Below are 20,340 nucleotides of genomic sequence, written 5' to 3' on the forward strand. Positions count from 1 at the left end.
GACCAAAGCACAACCTTTGCGGTTGTCAATGCTAAGGTTTCGCGCACTTTTTTCATTTGCTCGGCTAACAGCAATGCAGCACATAGTTCAAGCCTCGGGATCGTCATCTCATCAGGTGTAGCATCCACCTTGACCTCTCGTTGTATCTCCTTCATTGGGGCGACCCTCGACTTTCCGCAAATCAGATGAACTTCTTCTTTTCCATCACATTTCACACTTCTCATATATATGCAACACCCGTATGCCATCTTGGATGCATCGGCGAATCCGTGCAATTCCATAGCAACCGTGTCATCAACAGAAATTCGCCGACTGATCCGCAATGAATTCAGGTTACATAACTCGGATCTAAATCGATTCCATATTCGTAGTTGCTCCTTTGGAATCGGATCGTTCCACCCTACGTCTTGTTGCCATAGCTGCTGCATAACAAGTTTAGCGATAAGTATTGTTGGAGCTAGTAGGCCATGCGGGTCAAACAACTTTGACATTTCAGACAACACCATTCTTTTCGTTGGAATTTCAGAGCACTCATTCAGTGGTTTCACGTGAAACAGGAATTCATCTTCGGAGGGATCCCAAAGTATTCCGAGAGTTTTAATTACCCCATTGATATCGCTGTCTTCGAATTTCAACTGTTTTTCCTGTTCGTCAACTGGGATGTCTTCGAGCAAGAATTCGTCGTTCGCACACCATTTATGGAGCTGGAATCCACCTCTTTTGAGTAGTGCAATCAAATCCTGCTGGAGCTGTTTTGCTTCGCCAAGTGTATCAGCACCAGTCATCACGTCGTCGACATAGAAACATTTCTCAGCCACTTCGCTTGCGGCTGGAAAGTCCTTCCGTTCATCGTTAGCCAATTGAACTATTACTCGTGTCGCCAGGAACGGCGCAGCAGCTGTTCCATAAGTCACAGTATTTAATTCCAATTCTTTAATCGGCTGATCTTTACTGTCTCTCCACAGGATACGTTGATACTTCCGATGAGCCTCATCAACCAGCACCTGCCTATACATTTTCGGTACATCGGCAGTGAAAACGTACTTGTGCAAGCGAAATTTCAATATAATGTTAAATAACGACTCTTGCACCGTGGGTCCGATCTCCATCACATCATTCAACGACAAATCAGTGCTGCTCTTCGCCGAAGCGTCAAACACCACCCTCAGTTTTGTGGTAGAACTGTCAGGCTTTATTACGCAATGGTGCGGGAGGTAGTAGGCAACCTCCGGCTTCTCATAATCATCACTTGTTAGAACTCGGCAATGGCCTAACGCTAGATACTCGTTTATAAATTCAACGTACATTCGCTTCAACTCCGGTTGTTTATCCAAGCGGCGCTCCAACGCCACAAATCGTCGGAACGCCTGCTCCCTGGAATCTCCAAGCTCCTCAACGGTATCACGAAACGGTAACTTCACCACATAACGACCATCCTTTGTTCTGTTGTGAGTCTCCTTGAAGTTCAACTCACATTTGTCTTCTGGCAAAAGTGACGAATCGCCTCCAAGTTCATCGATGGTCCAAAACCGTTTAAGCAATTCACACAGTTGCTCATTATTTATCTCCGCCGTACTAGCTTGAGATACTTTCACAGTTTCGATAGAAACAGTGTCGGCCACCGGTCCAGAAACAAGCCAGCCGAGTTTACTCTCCTGCAACAATGGCAGATTCGGAGATAATCTAATTTTACCTTCTTGCAACACTTCGAAAAATAGCTCCGCACCGACTAGCATGTCAATGCGACTTGGCTCGTAGAAGTTCGGATCAGCTAGCAGTATTTCCTCGGGTATATTCCAAGTCTTCGGGTCGATCTTCGTTGCTGGCAACGCACTGGTTACTCGAGGGACAACCAGATAATCCAACGACGATTCAAAGCTGGTTGTTCTGGATACCAATTTAGCACTTACTTTGTACTTCACCACAGTCTTCATTCCGTTCACTCCATCTATGGGAACTTTAGCACTCTCCTTTCGCAGCCGCAGCAACTCCGCCATTCTTGTTGATATGAAGTTCGCCATTGCCCCGGAATCCAGTAGTACACGGCACATGTGCATGTCTCCACTGGAATCGAATACCTTCACCACAGCTGTCGCCAACAAAATCTGCTTCGTCTGCATTGGAAGAATCGGGATTGTGCACTTCGCCGCAGTCAGCGGTTGAGTAGAACTGTTGTCCTGCACTGCCGCAGGTGGCTGTAAGGTTTCAGGTGGAACAATTTTCTTCTCTTCGGGATGCATTAGTGCATGATGCTTCTTCGAGCAGGTTGGGCACGTCTTGCTGTTCTTGCATGTCATTGTTCGATGTCCTCGTCGCAGGCAACCGAAGCATAATCCCAGTTGTTTCGCCTTTGTATAGCGTTCATCAATATTCAACCTTTTGAATGTCCCACATGTGTCGATCGGATGAGCGTTTCCACACGGGACATCCATCATTCTCTTTCAGAACCGTCACAGTGTGAATCTTGCCAGTGATAGTAGGCGTCTGGTTTTTCAGTGTCACAGTTTTGGTTTTCATTGTTATGACGTTTTGCTCACAACGTTCCAGGACGTGGGAATGTTTCCGCAGAAATGTGATCGTATCATTGAATACTGGTAACTTACCATGTTCGCAAGATGCTTCCCAGCTTCTTCGGGTGCTCGGGTCTAACTTCGATGTCAGCAACGCAATTATGATGGCCTCGGACATCTTGTCCATCTTGAGTTTATGAAACTCAAGAGACTCCACACGCTTAGTACAGTCGTCGATCAACGCTCGCAATTCAACAGACGATTCTTTGGCCATCGGTTTCAAATTCAACAGCTTCGTGACGTGGCCATGGATCACCATCGGAAGATTCTCATACCGTTCAGTTAGAATCCTCCAAGCGCCATCGTAATTGTTGTCGTTTAGTGTCTGCTCATCAATTGCCCTTTCGCTTCTCCTACCAATGCCTTATCTAAATAGTGGAGCTTCGTCGCTGGTGAATCCTGTGCACCGGTCTACAATATCATGGAATCTTGCTTTGAATTTATACCAGTGTTCATACCGACCATCGAACGTCGGCAACGGTGTTTGTTGCAACAACAGAGATGGTGGCATTCTATACAGTGCGCTACTGGTTTGTTCGCCGCTAGTACCAGCGCGTACATCCAAGGATACTGCATTGCGCTTCACAACGAAAAGTTCCCTTTCCCGCTTCAAAGCTGTCTCTTCTGCAACAACCTTCTCGATATCCTCGAAGTGCTGGATCATCTCACACAAAGAAATTCGAACAAACTCGTACAGTTCTTCGAATTCAATGAATTTCGGTTCGAATTCCTCTCTTCTCATGGGGTCCGTGAGGTAAATACGGTTCTGAAAGTTGTTATACTCCTCATATGCAGAATCCACTGTCTTCAAGTACAACTTCAACCCATGGTGCGTAAATTTGCTAGCATCCTGATCGGCAGCTAAAATGGCCGACCTAATACGACTCACTTTTGACTTTGCCGCCTGGCAACACTGATCTAAAGCCTCCACATTTTCCGCCATTTTCTTTTTCTTCAACCGATTTTCAGCTTCGTCCTTCTGCTCACGCACACTACGAGCCACAATGGGTAAACCGGTTGGCGTTACAAATGGCGTCGAAGGAAATAACACTTTCCTCACTTTTCCAGAATGTAGGAACATCACACCATAAGTTATTGTTCTTTTCTTCTTCTGGTTCGTTCTAGCACTTTCGAAGTTCTCCCAACTCACTATCCGATGCAACGCATGCAAACGGATTCACTTCACGTTTTACGACCGTCGCACAACTGCAGTGGTCCAACTTCACTATCCGATGCAACGCATGCAAACGGATTCACTTCACGTTTTACGACCGTCGCACAACTGCAGTGGTCCAACTTCACTATCCGATGCAACGCATGCAAACGGATTCTCTTCGCGTTTTCCGACCGTCGCAACCGCCGAAATTCGCGTCAATTCTTTCACGGTTCGCGCACAACCATGAATCAAGATTTTTCATCCACTAATCCGACATCCGGCTCGATTGGACCAAAATGTTCTTCGGATGGTCAGCGGAGAAAATCGAAGTGGACTGTAAATTTAAAACTTATCGAACGAAAATTAAACACGTCTTAACACCGCGAGTTTCAAAACCCTTTTTACATTTTATTTCTCTTCTTCTTCTTCTTACCCATTTCCGCTCTAGTCGAGCAAACTCTACACTACACAAATCGCGTACCCAAAACTCTCCAATACACTGAAATTAGAGAGGGTGCAAATAATATATTGATTTACATTTTCTTATCTTATTTTAGTGTAACACCTACTTTTAAAGAAGAGATTACATTCATCATTGCTCTAATCCGGGCATGCGCCTACTTTTGCATTGCATTGCAAATGCATTCTTTCCACGAGAGGATAATGTCTTTTTAATATTGTTATCGACGGGTGAAAGTTGTGTTAGTCACCATTTAACAAACGCAAAAATAATTATGCCAAATGTCCGTTATGCCAAAAGACCCTCACTTTTGACGCTGGTCACAATTATGCCAAATGTCCGTTATGCAAAATGACCGTTATGCCAAATGGCCTTTATGCCAAATGACCTTATGCCAAATGGCGTTATGTCAAATGACTTTATGCCAAATGGCCCGCTACCATTTTATTTGAATCATGCCCTACTGGCATTCGAAAGGTCAAGGGAAAGGGGTGGTCTTAATAAAAAATAAATAATAATATTGAAAAAATCAATAGAACTTATTATTATCGTCTTTATTTAAGAGGTTTTCAGCCCTTGGCTGGCTCACCTCTGGTATCAGAAAAAATATATATAAAGGGTATTACATATCATTTTTACAAATTTGTTATTCTAGTTGTTGTTTTTAATAAAAAAGGGAAATCTTCAGTGTTCCATCATGGATGGTGCGTATTCCGGAGGGTGTCCATTGTCGTTGCGGGGTCTATTGGGGTTCCAGGGTTAACTCGATTTGTGTTCCATTTTTTAAGAGAGTAGTCCAATTTCGTTGCCGGGTCGGTTTATTTTCGAGGGGTTCAGGTCGTGTTCCGTGGTTTCTTGAGAATAGTCCAGTTTCGATGCGGGGGTCTTCATTCGTTGGGTTGTCGTGGTGTGATACCAGGTTTTCTATTATATTCTAGTGTAGAGGTAGGCGTCTTTGAGGAAGTTGATTGTGTTCCTCTCGTCCAGCGGGTTGTTTTGCAGGGCCGAGTAGATCAATAGAACTCTTCGGATTTGCTAAAGAATGTTTTGAATATCCTCAAAATTGTCCGATTTTTTTTTGTTGCCGCTTCAAAATATTATTTTTGGGCAAAAAAAACCGATGGGGGCGACATAATTGTTTTTTTAATATTTGTATCGGCCTGACTTTATATTTTTTAATGAACCCACAATTGAGGTACCGAAGGTAAATGGCTCTAAATATAACATCTGAGGCTGAGGCTGAGAGTGGATTTTTTTTTCAATATTTGTCATTTGACATAATATCATTTGAATGACGTTTTGCCTCCGACGCCTTAGATAATTTGATATCGCGTTTCTGAAAAAAGATTTGGAGAAATGGATGCCATTGCAATGACTGCTCGCGATAGATGGATGGTTAATAGACGATGCAATCATTTCGACTGGATACCGTCGTGCAGGGCTTCTTTTGACCACTCGAGGGCTACTTTGGACATTTTCACCATTCAGGTGTCTTGGATGTCAACTTTCTGTTTCAAACCTGGTATTTTCTTTCGTTTAATCTATGTATCTGTGTATATAAAAATGAATTTTCATTTTCTTTGAGGCAATATAACTTACGAACAGATGAGCCTATTGGCAAGTTAATTAATCATTAATCGATTCGTTTGGGATCAGTTGTGTTTATATATACGAGAAGATAGAACATTTCGTTGGGAAAGTTAAACAAATGTATAGATACTATGATTTCAAGAGTTCTGAAGAAAACTATCGAGTTCAAACTGAAATCGATTTATAGTGCGACGCTGCAATAAACTATACGATTGACAAACTGTCCGAGCAAGATCTATGTCTAATATTCATTGCGTGAAACGCTAGTATCATTTGATATACTAAATGATAATAACACTTAACAATAACACTGCGAGTCGAAGCTTGGTGGTCATTAAGCACTTCCACAGTTATTAACTGCGATGTTCTTAAGCCAAGTTACCATTTTTGCATTCGTATATCATGCTAACACGATGATACTTTTATGCCCAGGGAAGTCGAGACAATTTCCAATCCGAAAATTGCCTAGACCGGCACCGGGAATCGAACCCAGTCACCCTCAGCATGGTCATGGCGTCTTACCGCACGGCTAAGGAGGGCCCTTTCAAAACATTATATGGCATAAATTATTTCATTTTTCTAACGATCAAAGTTTAGAATTTATCCGCAGGGTGGCAATAGTGTATAAGAGAGACCAGTTTGGGTCGTTATCTCGCGATCTATGAGAACTAGAAGGTTGCCATCTTCTACAAAGTTGTTCGGGGATTGGAGTCCAATATGTTGAAAAACTGCTTAGTTTGGAATTCATCCACAGAGCGGTGTTAGTTATCAATTCAGTTCAATATCTGGAATCTGTGGGACTTATGAAGTTGTCGTCTTCTCCAAAGTTGTTAGGGGATTGCAAACCAATCTACTGAGGAACCAGTCTTGTTAGATATCTCGGGATTTGTACGATTTGGAAAGTTGCCGTCATTTACAAAGGTGTTTACCTATATTGGATCCCAGGACATACGGGTCTAGAGGGAAACGAGATTGCTGATGAGCTAGCCAGGAATGGATCTAATGAAAGGTTCATTGGCCCTGAGCCCTTCTGCGGGATCTCAGACTGCTCTGTAAAAATGGAACTGAACAAATATATGGTCAGTCAAATCACATCAAACTGGAATGCACTTCCCCATACGAGCCAATCCAAAAGGCTCGTAACGATTAACCCCAAGAAAACCCAACAACTATTAGGTCTCAAATCTCAACATCTACACCGGTCTAATAACTGGACACTGCCCTGCAGATACCATCTACAAAAGATCGGAGCAATCCAAACCTCAAATTGCCGCTTCTGTGACGAGGAGAGAGAAACATCAGAACACATCCTCTGCTATTGCAGTGCACTCACCCAACGTAGGTTCAAAGTTCTCAGCAAGCCCTTTTAGGGCCTGCTGACATATCTTATCCCCAAGGACGTGGTTGGCTTCATAAAGCTAGTCTCGCCAGAATGGGGAGTCACATACTGTAACTCAGGATCTCTATTCATCAATAATAGATGGTCTTGAGTTCAGTCGATACCAAGGTATCTCAGTGACAAACATGTTACTGAGATAACTTGCGTATTTCACAGTAAAAGGGTATATCACAATAGTCCTAAAATCTGGACGCAGTGATCTTCACCCGACAAACGAGGAAGGTGTTTGGGAATTTGAGAGCAATATGTTAAGAAGCTGGTTAGTTTTGATTTTATCCGATGGGCGGCGCTAGTGTACATAGAACTAATAATTTGGTTAGAAATCTTCGGATCTGTGAGATTTTGGAAGTTACCGTCTTCTATAAAGTTGTTCGGGGATTGCAAACGAATATGGTGAAGAATTGTTTGAATACATCTGCAGGGCAGTGCCGCATGTGAGATAATTCGGGAATTGGAAATAAATATTTTGAAAATCTGTTTAATTTGGAATTCATCCACAGGGCGGGGCTCGTGTATATCAGACTAATAATTAGGTTGGATATTTCCGGATCTCAGGGATTTAGGATGTGGTCTTCTACAAAATTGTTCGAAGATTAGAAACCAATATGATAGAAAATCGTTAAGTTTGATGGAATGCTTCCGTTTGATTGCGTTAGTCTATATGGGACAACTACCAGTTCAGTTAAATATCCGTGGAAGATGACGTCTTCTACGAAATTATTGGGGGATTGAAAACCAATATGTGGGAAAACTGTTTAGTTTGAATGGAATGCGCCCATTTGGTGATGCTGGTATATACGAGACTGTCGGTTTAGTAAGCTTGCGTGTCCGATAAAGTCGATCTCAAATTGTAATCCATGTTCAATCTGCTTTTCACTTTGGTCTTCATCTGAAGATGTGTTGAAAATCCACTATTGCATAAGTAAGCAGAAGCGAACGGTATTAGAATCTCCAAAGCTTGAAACGCTGATATGGAGTTCACTTCGTATATTCCACACCAAAAGTGGCTCAAGTTTTTTTTCCCACTGAATGACCGTACAATTCGTAGTTGCTACTCCATGATTGACTGGAACTTGTGAAATTGCACAGAGAACCATGGGGATTGGCATGGGATTTGCTAGCCATTTCAATGCACACGTTTCAGAAGCTCACGTATTTCAAGTCAATAACGGCGCCGACCACGTTCATTACGTTCATATAGGAAAGGAAGGTTTGTTAGTTCGACTCTCGTTGCTACTAGAGACCGAGAACATTTCTGCATCTCCACGATTGTCTTGGGGCGTGGTATTGTGTTAGTTGTATAGGATATTTTATCTGGATTCACTGAAGGGGATTATATAAAATGCAATTAAAAACGCGCATGGAGTGCAGATGTTAGACGGTACGTGGAGAAGGCAAATGAACCACGAGTTGCATCAGCTGTTGGGAGAACCATCCATTGCTCACACCGTGAAAATCGGAAGACTGCGGTGGGCCGGGCACGTAGTCAGAATATCGGACAGTAATCCAGTGAAAATGGTTTTCTACAACGATCCGACGGAAGCAAGAAGGCGAGGTGCACAGCGGGCAAGGTGGATCGATCAGGTGGAGGAAGATTTGCGGATTCTCCGAGTTTCGTGTTATGAAACATAAAATTGCTTGCAAATATGTGCTCTGATGATCCCAACTTTATTTGCCATATTGTATATGCTATTTCTGGGGAAATTTATCCCTCTAGCGGTCAGCGGCCCTCTGGAAGATCCGGTACTTCCGTAAAATTGGCCATTTCTAAAAGTTAATCCCAGAGCTTCGCGATTTTTTCGTAAGCATCCATTCTGACAAAATGTACTTGCAATCAATAGTGAAAGTCTTCTGGGACCCCTAAAAGTCTCGGAAACGGTCCTTCAGTAGATCTGGAACATCCGTGAAAGTGATATTCCAAAAGTTCAACCCAGAGCATAGCGATTTTTTCGTAACCATCCATTCTGGCGAATTGTGAGTGCAATCAATAGTGAAAGTCTTCTGTGGTCTACAAATGTCGCAGAAACAATCCTTCGAAAGATTTGGAACATCCGTAAAAGTGGACAATTCCATAACTTCAACACAGCGATTTTTTTCGTTACCTTTCATTCTGGAAAGTTAATAGGGAAAGTCTTATGTGACCTCCAAGTGCTTAAGAGACGGCCCTCCAGGAGATCCGGTTCATTCGTAAAAGTGGTCAATTCCAAAAGTTTATCTCAGAGCATCGCGATTTTTTTATTACTGCCTATCCTGGCGAATTGTGTTTGCAATCAGAGAGAATTTCTGGAGGAATTCCCGAAGGAACTTTCGGGAGAAGTTCGGTGGAGTTCCCGGAGCAGCTCCCCGGGGAATTGCTTGATGAACTTCTGGAGGGACTTGCGGAAGAACTCTCAGAACTCTCAGGAGAACTTCTAGAGAAATGCCCTTAGGAACTTTCCAAAGGATTACTTGATGAACTTCCGAAGGGATTACCGGAGGAACTTGTGGACGAAGATTTCTCGCTTAACTTTTCAAAAGGACCTAAGTAACATTTTTTTCATGAATTAATTTGAATAGCGCAATCAATAGCTTTCATGTTGTTATGTTGATTGCGCTATTCAAATTAATTCATGAAGAAAATGTTACTTAGGTCCTTTTGAAAAGTTAAGCGAGATTTCTTGAAAAATTTCCAGAGGAGCTTCTGGAGAAGCTTCGGAGGAATTCAAGGAGGAACGCCGCCACCCCGCCGTCGCTGTTGGATTTGGCCTCTTTTACGGATATTCCGGATTTTACGAAGGAATTTTTATTATTGATAAGAAAATTATTTTGAGCTATTAGTGGAATTTATTTACTTGTCATCAGACTTGTTTGTACAATTCCATTTAGTTCCACCACTTCATTGTACCTTTGACAGATACGTTTCTGACTTTAACGGTAAGGCCGTCTTCAATGTCTCGTACTTGACTCGGCTTTTATTATTGTCATTGCATATCACGGACGATTTTCGCTATTGATTGCATACATAATTCACCCATATTAATGAAAGCGAAAATTAGCAAAGCTGTGGGACGAACTTTTGGAATTGATCATTTTCACTGATATTCCTGATCTCCCGGAGGACGATTTTGTGGACATTCAGACGTCATAGAAAATTCCAACTATTGATTGCACAATCATTTCCCCGCTATGGATGTTTTCGAAATAAAATGTGAAGCTCTGGGATAAACTTTACGAATTAATATTAGCGGATGTCCCAAATTTCCCGGAGAACCGGAGCCGTTAACAATGTTTTCTAAAAAATCGAATGCGATTAACTTTTGGTAGGTCACAGAAGACTTTCACTATTTACTCCACATATAATATACCGTTACTACATGAATGCTAACAAAAATGCTCAGCTCTGGGATCAACTTTTGGGATTAACCTATTTTACGGATGTTTCGGGTTTCCTGAAGACCGTATTGTGGTCATTTCGGGTCACAATAGACTTTCACTATTGATTGCACAATCAATTCGCTGATATAAAGATAAATATTTGCTTTGAGATGCACTTTTGGAATTGGCCACTTCTGCGAATGTTCCGGATCTTCCGGGGGACCGTTTCTGGGACATTTGGGGATCACAGAAGACATTTACTATTGATTGCACCCACAATTTGCCAGAATGACTGATAACGAAAAAATCGCGAAACTCTGAGATAAACTTTTAGAATTGGCCATTTTTACGAATGTTCCGGATCTTCCGGGGACCGTTTCTGGGATATTTTGGGGTCACAGAAGACTTTTACTATTGATTACACCCACAATTTGCCAGAATGACTGATTACGGAAAAATCGCGAAGCTCTGAGATAAACTTTTGGAATTGGCCATTTTTACGCATGTTCTGGATCTTCCAGAGGGCACTCCGATGACCGTTAGAGGGATAAATTAGCATATACAAGATAGCAAATACAGTTGGGATCATCAGAGCACATATTTGCAAGCAATTTTATGTTTCATAACACGAAACTCTAAAATTTGGTGTCAAATCGAGAAGCTCAAACAGTACCTCTTTAGTACAGGTTCCCCGGGGACTAGAGTGGTCAATTTGGATGAATCACCACATGAGCTTGTTTTAAGTACCTACAGATTTCGTTTGGTGCCTAAAGATCGAAAATCGGTTGAAATTTGAGTTTTTGTGATCGTGATGAAATCTTGGGTCCAAATGGACCCCAATGCAAAATGTGTAACTTTTCTCTAATGCATCAGGAAGGTTAAATAGATATGAATTAACTCCCAGGTCATTTTTAGAAATGATTTAGTAAAAATTGCGCTGCTCTAGGACGAATTTTACGAAATGACCATTTTTACGGACGTTCCGGATTTTATAGAAGGCCGTCTGGTGGCCACATGTGGCCGTTGTTGGAAATGATTTAGAAAAAATAGCACTACCTTAGAATTAATTGTTACAAACATCAATGAATATTTTCGAGGTAAACCGGCCCAGGGCCGCAAACCTCACTAATAAAGATAATAATAATAATAATCAATGAATAATTCATTATTGGTTACTTTTTCTCGTGCACCCTGAGCCATTTTTCAGTATTATTTATCCGAGCCGAATCGAATGATCGAGAATCGAACTTGCCATCTCCAGATTGTCAATCATACGCTTTTGCCCGCAAGGCTACTGTAGACCCCATTCCAAAGTTATGGTCTAAAAAAATCTTTTTAAAACAATATGATACATCGATAAGAAGTTTATCAAAATACTTCAACACGTGTAAATAAATGGAAATAATATACATTGATATGGTGTCGTACTCTTATTACTTTAGCATTGTTTCTGGGTTCTTCGAAACACCCCCTTCTCCCATGTAAGATTTCTTTGATACAAATGATTTTTTATTTACATTGTGCGTAAGAATACGGCAGACCCTACCATACACCCCCCCCCTCACACTCTTCCCATAAGTGCTTACGTTATATGTGTACAATCTCGATAATGGGAGTCCCCAGGAAAAGCTGTTGTTTACCATCCTTATAGGGTTTTTTTTTACGAGAAACGCATTAGTATCAAAGGTGGGTTTATCGAGGTATTTGTTTAATACCTAATTAAAAAAAAAACTGGTTTAATTGATATGATTTCAGTATGTAAGCCTCATTTCTAATCGAATGGCTCGCAACAAAAATATTTATTGTATTTTCTCAGTGTGTGTATCAGAAGTTTCGTAAAATACCTATATTTGAACTGTTTTTTGTTCATGGCAAAAGCCTGTCATATGCACTAGCTTAAAATATGAAATATATTTTGCAATCTATATACATAAAAATGAATTTCTGTCTGTCTGTTCCTTATAGACTCAGAAACTACTGAACCGATCGGCGTAAAAATCTCTGGAAGATGGGGCTTCCATACAAATCAAACTCAAATTTCTGCATAATTCGGGAACAAGAAATGTATTTATGATTGCTTGAGACCCCTCCCCGCTCAAAGGAGGGGGTTCCCATACAAATGAAACGTAAATTTTGAAAATAATAATTTTTTGGCGAGACGAAGTTCAACAAAACGAAATCAATGAATTTCAAACAACCATCCACATCATCGTGTCCTGTGTGCAGACATAAAACAATCCATCAAACATTGATTGTCGTAGACGGTGCGTATTCAATCATTTAATCTAACAACCACGTTACCGGCTCGCTGATCGCAAAACTTTGCTCGTTTGATGAAAGTTTCCTTGAACTTCCATTATTGCAATTATCTGCGCTATTCGTACGCTTTTTGTGTACTGAGTAAGTTGGTGGTTGGTGTATCTGCATGTCGGTGAAAGAAACCGACACTTGACGGGGCCGATTAATGCTTCTGTTGGGAAGGGCATTTTTTAATTCTCACTCTACAGTAGTAATAATTTCACCTAAAACGTATTCATTGGTTAGCGTTCCCTATGAAAAAATACATAAATATCTGAACTCTTATAGTAGCTGCAAGAAAGCCTATTTTCTATTTTATCAGCATAATTTCACACACATCAGTTCAGCTGGACAAGAATCAATTTACTTCAATTGTTGTACCTCCAAATTCAATTAACAAAAGTTTTATTTTTTATATTTCCAGGCGGATGCATCATTAGGAATGCTAGAAAGAGAATACCTGCAGGAATCCCTCAGTTATGTTCTGGGAATTCAGGAAGTACAGGAAAGGATAAAGTTCGAGTTTGTGGAAATTATTTTAAGTAAGTATTGTTGATGATTGCAGCATTGAAACAATTGACAACGTTCGTGTTCTCCGATTCTCATAGGATTCATATCCGATTGGCTAGTATTTTATCACCTCGGCCATGAAGTAGCAGAAGATGCCAAAGACTATCTATCAGATCTCCAACTCAAAGTTCAAAAGGTAATTGTAAATGATGATGTACACTGTAATGAATTTCTCATAAGACACTCATTTCAACTTAGACAAGGGAAAACTTTGATGAGACTCGGCAGAAAGCGCAAGAACTAAAACACAGATACATGGAGAGTAAAATGAAACCAGAGAGTGAATTCACCAAGCAGGGCTATTTATTTCTTATGGAAAAAAGTAAGTTCCAATTTTTATGCATACTTTATTTATCTCATTAAATACAGTGCAGTCAAACATGTTTGCGGTTTAATCTGTCAAATTAGAATGGAAGCTTTCATATCACTTATTCAAACCAAAGCTTAAGTATTTTGCGATTTGCGAAGAAACCAATCAAAAGCGACTAATAAAATTATAACAAAGGAAGTTATTTGTTTCAAAAAAATATTCAAACAAAATTTGTTATGAATTCGCTAGTTGTTGACATCACAAAACATGACAAAAATTCCTCTAGATGTAACACAATTACAACAGAGGTTGATACCATTATATCAATATTATAACAAATTTAGGCATAGTTATTCGATGCCAACATCTGAATTGATGTTCAAATTACCGCCAGCTAGTCATCCACAAGAAAACCAACCACGTGCCCATACCACCCTCCAGGAAAAAATCCGCCCACCGAGGAGAAAATTCTGTCTCCAGCAAGAATGTTATCGCGATCATTTAGTAATTTGCGTTCGATCATGTAGTAGTAGTAATAACTCATTCCAGAAGTTGAATTTGAATGTGTTGTATGGTGGACTTCTAGTGCGAAGGTTTTCCTACAACTCTGTATAATGAAATCTGTTAGGATCCATGTGCAGATTTCTCCAGTACATTGATCCGAACAATACATCTGGACCATTGCATTGCAGACGGACAACTACCATAACACCCTTTCCTTATTTGCTCTACATCGAAGTCCTATCTTGCCGGTGCGATGGAGGTTGCGATCAAGGAGAACAGAGGGGCTACCTAAGATCTAAATGCCAGAAGCCAAAAGCAGTTCGAACGACTGTTTAAAATTGTTGAGTGATGGAACTCCAGTATTCATTATCGAGCATCCGCAACTGAATTCGGCAAGGTGGCGTGGTATCCAACGCCGACGCCATGTCACTGCCGGATGACTATTTGCTGAGCCAGCTGAAGGACCAGGGTATGCGAGAAATACATCGGATTCAGGAGCGAACGCCTGATGGACCAGGTTATGGTTAGTTAACAAACACGCAGAACAATAATATTTACCCTCTTAGGTACGGTCATCCCGGATTTCATCAACTTCATTTGGTCCCAGTGCATGACCCGAAATTACTACTCGAATCCAATGCGCTATTACCGCTGTTGGGAATTCGGGCATACCAGTAAGAGATACACCAGTGCAGTACAGCTTTGAGGAAACTTCTCCAAGCACCTCCCAGTGGACACCACCATGATCACCGTCGATATACCAACACCCTCGACCAACCATCCTCAGTGCCCTGATCGAGCTTACTGCAAGTTTTGCAAATTCGATAACCATCCGACGTCGAGCGTCTCCTATGCCCATGCCCGGATAGAGTTAGAAGCCCGTTCTGGCTCAGGCCAAGTTGGCTCTTATGCCATAGTGGCGAATGCTAGCAAGGACCAGGAGATTGAAGAACTCAGGAAGATCATAGCAAGCTTGGAGTAAGAAAACCGTCGAAGGAAGTTAAAGGCGCAAAGTTCCAAGAATTTTCTGGAATCGGCAATAGGATTGACTCCGTACCGTGTCACGGTACCATAGAGAAACTCGTATAGAAGGTTGCCGCCCCTACTGAATCGGCTAGCTAGCTACAATAAATGGTTTAGTAAATGGTTTTACAAGGTCAGTCAGCCGTTCCTAATCAGCTTGTACATAGATTAAGATCCTATCTATCTATTATCTTCGATAGTACACAACACATCTACAACTACATGAAAAATGTGCTGGCGGATCTTCCTGAACGTGCACTTTTTGTACAAATCACAGAACATGAAAACATCGCATTAAACACCCCGAAGAACACCAATGACATAGCCCGAAATCTCTTACAACATTGCAGTATCCGGGTAGCCGGACAATTAGCCAGACAACTCCCGACGCCTGAGTTCTGCTCAAGCACTAGATACTACTCCGGGCCCGCGTCAGTCTCATCTGAGCTCCATAAATCCAGGTTCGGCATGCACTGCGATATTCTCCCCGGATCGTCTAGGAATCGCCCAACCTCCCAAACTTCTGCAGCTTCCCTTCCGATACAACATTAGCTTACTAACGGTGAACTAGCATCTGCTTCCGGTGGAGCTCTGGGGGAAGGAGTGGTTGCACTTCTTCTGACTTCAACGTGACTTCAGCTCTGTCATATTTTTCCCGTTACCTCCCCCATCTTCGGTAGTTGTGGGTCATAGACCCTGGAGCTTCTGGAACAACCCTGTAGCCATCGCACTGCAGAAAATCCACCCGCACCACTTCAGTGACGATGGATAGGACTCTGAGCCCGAAGTATCGGTTGATCACCAACGTTGTATACAACATCTACCAGTCGGTCGCTGTAGGGATTCTGAATGAAATAAATTTCTCTTTCGAAAAAATTGATGTCAACGCAAGCTTCCCTATTGTTGCTGTGAAGCTGAACTGGCCCTTCACCGTCTCCATCGCGTCGGTCTATCTCTCCAAGGAAAACGGAAAGCAACCTGCCTTGCAGAGGGAATTCGTCTATATCTGCAAAGATTTGCCATCGCCGATGAACCTTGCCACCAACGTCTGGAGTAGCACGGTTTTCAATACTTTGGGGATTAACAGTCTTGAACGACGGCTCACTCACATTTCTCAGAGGAAGTGTGAAATCAGCCATTGATATGCTATGGTTAACTGATGGTGAACCCAGAGACAGCGACCACATGTCGATATCGCTGGCCCTCGACAGCTCATGAGTAGAAGTAACCAGGAGATCACGATGGATGTATGAGCGAGCAGACTGGACTGGACAACTTCCAAGACAGGATCGAACGTGAACTGAACAAGAAGCCCCTGCCACGGTGATTGAGCTGTCGGACGTTATTCTCCGGGCAGCCAACGGCTTCATACCGAAGACCAGCCCGACCCCGGGTAGGAAAGTCCTCCACTACTGGATGTCACTGTAACCGTTCGCGAATTGTTTCAAGGTGATTTTAAAACACGGTGGCTTAAGCGCCACTCTCGAAGAGAGACCACCGGTCGTGTTTTCTATTTGCCCGACTTTTACAGACCCTTTACCTCCGGGGACTCTCGAACGGTCGCTGGCTCTAAAATTACTTACGCTTAATATTTACTTCCCCACTTCCCACCTACCTGAACTCGTTCAACCCGCTGTACTGTAAACGACAAGCAATCTACGAAGTGAACTCAAGAAACTGTAGCCACGGCCAACGCAATGGGAGTGAATTTTCCCAGCCCCGTGAAACGCAATACAATTATAGACTCAAGCTAACTTCGAATTACTACACAACATTTATTATACCATTCGGGTTGGACTACTTTAATCGGTACGGAATGGGAAAAAAGAGCTAATCATGGCCATGAAATAACAAGCTCACATACCTGCGCAGGTTTCTGCTTCTTGATGCACTGATGCGTTGAAAGTACTCCGCCGAGAAGATGGCGACGATGTCCTCCAACCAGGTTGTGGCGATGGCGGCCGATTGGGTTTGCCGCAGATGTTGCAGATTGGAGCGCAGCGATGGAGATCGATATCGAGCGATATGGCCGAGACTAAAGATGCGGAGAGAGTGGCGGCTGGACGGAAGGCTTCCGATTTCGGAATCGAGAGGTCCGGAATAACCGTTCTCTCAAGCTAGTAGCTCCCTTTCCCTAACGACCCGACTTTGCGTACCTTTCCGGTTCACCGAGCGAGGACTAAAAGGAAAACTACTAACCGTCGGTTCGGGTTCGGTCCAGCGTACGATTAGTGACGACGTACGGGGACCGCACTCTCGGGAATGATCCACGATCGACTTCATTCCTCCTCCGTTTGACTGCCTTTACATGCGGCCCTTAACGCACGCTCGAGCTCTCGATGTCCGTTGGACGAAATGGCGGGCCCTGTAGACGCCACACGTATTCCCGTACCCGACTCCGGTCGAATACTCAAAATCCAGCCCGTTGGGAAAAATTCAAATTCTCTCATCCACGATTAAAATCAAGCGCGAGTCAAAACTCACTCGACTCGTGTGCCGGAAAATCGTTCATGATTTGCATCATTGCATGATTTGTACGGAAAATCGTAGTAGGTCGCGAATGGAAGTGGACGTAAAAATTTGACGTCCTTCAATTTTCAATTTTCAAACTGAAGTTAAATTATATTAAAAAAAATCCTTTTATGTTATAAGCATAAAAAGTCGAATACGATGTTCCCCGGGAGATATAAAGTGAATAAAAAAACGACAGTGACAACAAAAATCAAGAAATCAAGTATTTTATTAACGACCGGGATCCAACTGTTCGTGCCTATCAAGATGAAAGTACGCGTAGACGTCGGCGGATTTGCAATGATAGCGTATCAAAACATAATATATGGCATACCTGCGCTGCTTCCGGAATTTGGTAACAATATGATTATGTGTGCCCATACAGGTATGTAAAAACATCAATCAATAATTTTCCAAAAAATAGTATCATTTCTCCTGAGCACTGCTGCCATATGCATATCTATGCGCTGTCTTCCGTGCTAGAGGCTTTGAATACTTCATCCGCGAGAGTCAATTCGTGGTTCAGTTTAGGATTTTCCTTTCCACTAGATAAATGCGTGGCGGAATTGATCATTAAATCGTATTTGTGGAACCTCAAAGGCGGAAAAATAACAGTTGTTACTGATTAAAAAATATGTTGAGCCCTTAGTAGAATGTCTTCACTTGTCTTACAACGAGTTAATACTTAAATTGTAGTTTTACAGGTACGTCACTAATAAAACGCGACGCGAGACAAGACATAACACTTATCGTTTTTACACTCGTCAACTAGGATTTTTTTGAATTACCTTTTAGGTCGACCGGTTTCGGGCGCGATGTTGCCCATCATCGGGACTGTGTCCAGCTGACTACTTTTCGTGCGTTGCTCGTACACGTTCGGTTGCGGTTGTTGTTGGGGAGTGTTCTTTTCGGTCGGCCCGAGGGGGTTGGGTGCGATGGGTGGCTCGTCTTCATTCATCAGCGGTTCCTTGGAGTTTGTGATGAGCGTCGACTCCCATGCGTTGAGCTGGGAGTTTTTTCTTACTGCTCTCAACAGTTTTGAATTCTCTGTTGAGAGCAGTAAGAGGAACTCCGGCTCAGCGCATGGGAGTCGATGTTCATCGCGGATTCCGGGGAGCCGCTGTTGGATGAGGACGGGCCGCCCATCGTGTCCAGCCTTTTCGGGCTGACCGGGGGGAGCATTCCCTAGCAACAGTTGCGGCCGAGCGTGTACGAGCAGCGTACGGGGGGTGGTCGGTTGGACGTGGTCCTGATGATGGGCGGCATCGCGCCCGAAGCCGGTCGACTTGAGGATTAATTTGGAAAAGTCTTGGTTGACGAGTGTGGGAACGATAAATGTTATGTCTCGCGTCGCGTTTTATTAGTGTCGTGTTGATTTTACGTTAGCATAAACCATAAAAACCAAAAGTGAAATTACAGGTACGTATTTCGTATTTCACGTTACAACAGTAAGATCGTCTTCAGTGTTTGAGTATTTATTGAATTACATGTTAATATCCACACTTTACCCACCATCTTCTATAGTCCTATTAACATTTAAAAAAATGTTTTGAACTTAAACATGCATTAGGTATCTTTTTTTTATATATTTCATTAGATTATGCACGAATGATGATACTTCCAAAATTGTATTTTAAATGTTGATTTGTGATCACTTATCATAAACGTGACTGAAATATTCTACTGTATGGGCGAGTAAATTGATAAATTGAAAAGTGAAACAATCAGTTCAGTGCAGTGCAGATTTGATCGTGTTTTGTATTGAACGTAGAATGATCGGAGATCGCGTCCAAACGTGTTTTCTTCAGTAAGCAGAACGATCGGCCGGTCATTAAAATTTTGTTGTGCTTTGTGCGGTAAGCAGAACGATCGGCCGGTAACCGAAATTTTGTTCTGATTCGTGCGTGTGAGTGAATTAATTACAAAATTAAAGTTTGAATTGCGTCCAGACATGTTTTCTTCAGTAAGCAGAACGATCGGCTGGTCATCAAAGTTTTGTTCTGCTTTGTGCGGTAAGCAGAACGATCAGCTGATCACCGAAATTGTGTTCTGCTTTGTGCGCCCTAAATAAAAAAGTTTTGTTTTCATCGATCAAAATACACGCTATACACGGCATACCGTTTACCAAAACGAACCCTGCCACACTCCCTACCCCAAATATCCAACATCCCAGTGATTTCTCGTGGAAGTGCAGATGACTCGTCGGCTTCTATCAAAGCGAGTATCACGTCAACAATTTCCTCCCCTTTCCCTAATTGACCTGCATTCGGACACGGCCGGCGCTGGTATTGCTTATGTTTGGGTCACCAGTTCTTACACATTGAAGATGATGTTAGTCCCAAACTTCATCTGTTGGTTCTCTGTGTAATTACAGCTGACCTGGCAATAACGGAGTAGCAACCGTGGGCGGTCAATCATGCTCATGCTCATGCTCATGCTCATGATTTGCATCATTGCATGATGTGTTCGTGTTCTTCTTCGTTGAATTAATCGAATTTATTTTTTTTTGCTAAGAACAATGGATAATAAATCCATACGTAAACGTAAAATACGCTTCTCTTGGATTTTGGCGCATGAGGTGTGATGATTAAAATT

The 20,340-nt window shown here is 42.3% G+C and overlaps 1 protein-coding gene across 8 annotated transcripts in view; it reads left to right on the forward strand.

The window, feature by feature from the left end:
- Positions 1–20,340, forward strand: part of LOC134228091 (rho GTPase-activating protein Graf) — a 215,222-nt gene that overhangs the window by 160,819 nt on the left and 34,063 nt on the right. For all 8 annotated transcript variants that reach the window (XR_009983833.1, XM_062709866.1, XM_062709865.1 and 5 more), the window contains 3 exons: positions 13,252–13,369; positions 13,436–13,533; positions 13,596–13,719. Coding sequence is in view for 7 of the 8 variants with exons in the window: in XM_062709866.1 (XP_062565850.1) it covers positions 13,252–13,369; positions 13,436–13,533; positions 13,596–13,719 (340 nt within the window). In the remaining variant the exon portion in view is untranslated. The remainder of the gene's footprint in view (positions 1–13,251; positions 13,370–13,435; positions 13,534–13,595; positions 13,720–20,340) is intronic.

Source organism: Armigeres subalbatus, chromosome 3 (assembly GCF_024139115.2).
Source record: "Armigeres subalbatus isolate Guangzhou_Male chromosome 3, GZ_Asu_2, whole genome shotgun sequence".
NCBI lineage: Eukaryota > Metazoa > Arthropoda > Insecta > Diptera > Culicidae > Armigeres > Armigeres subalbatus.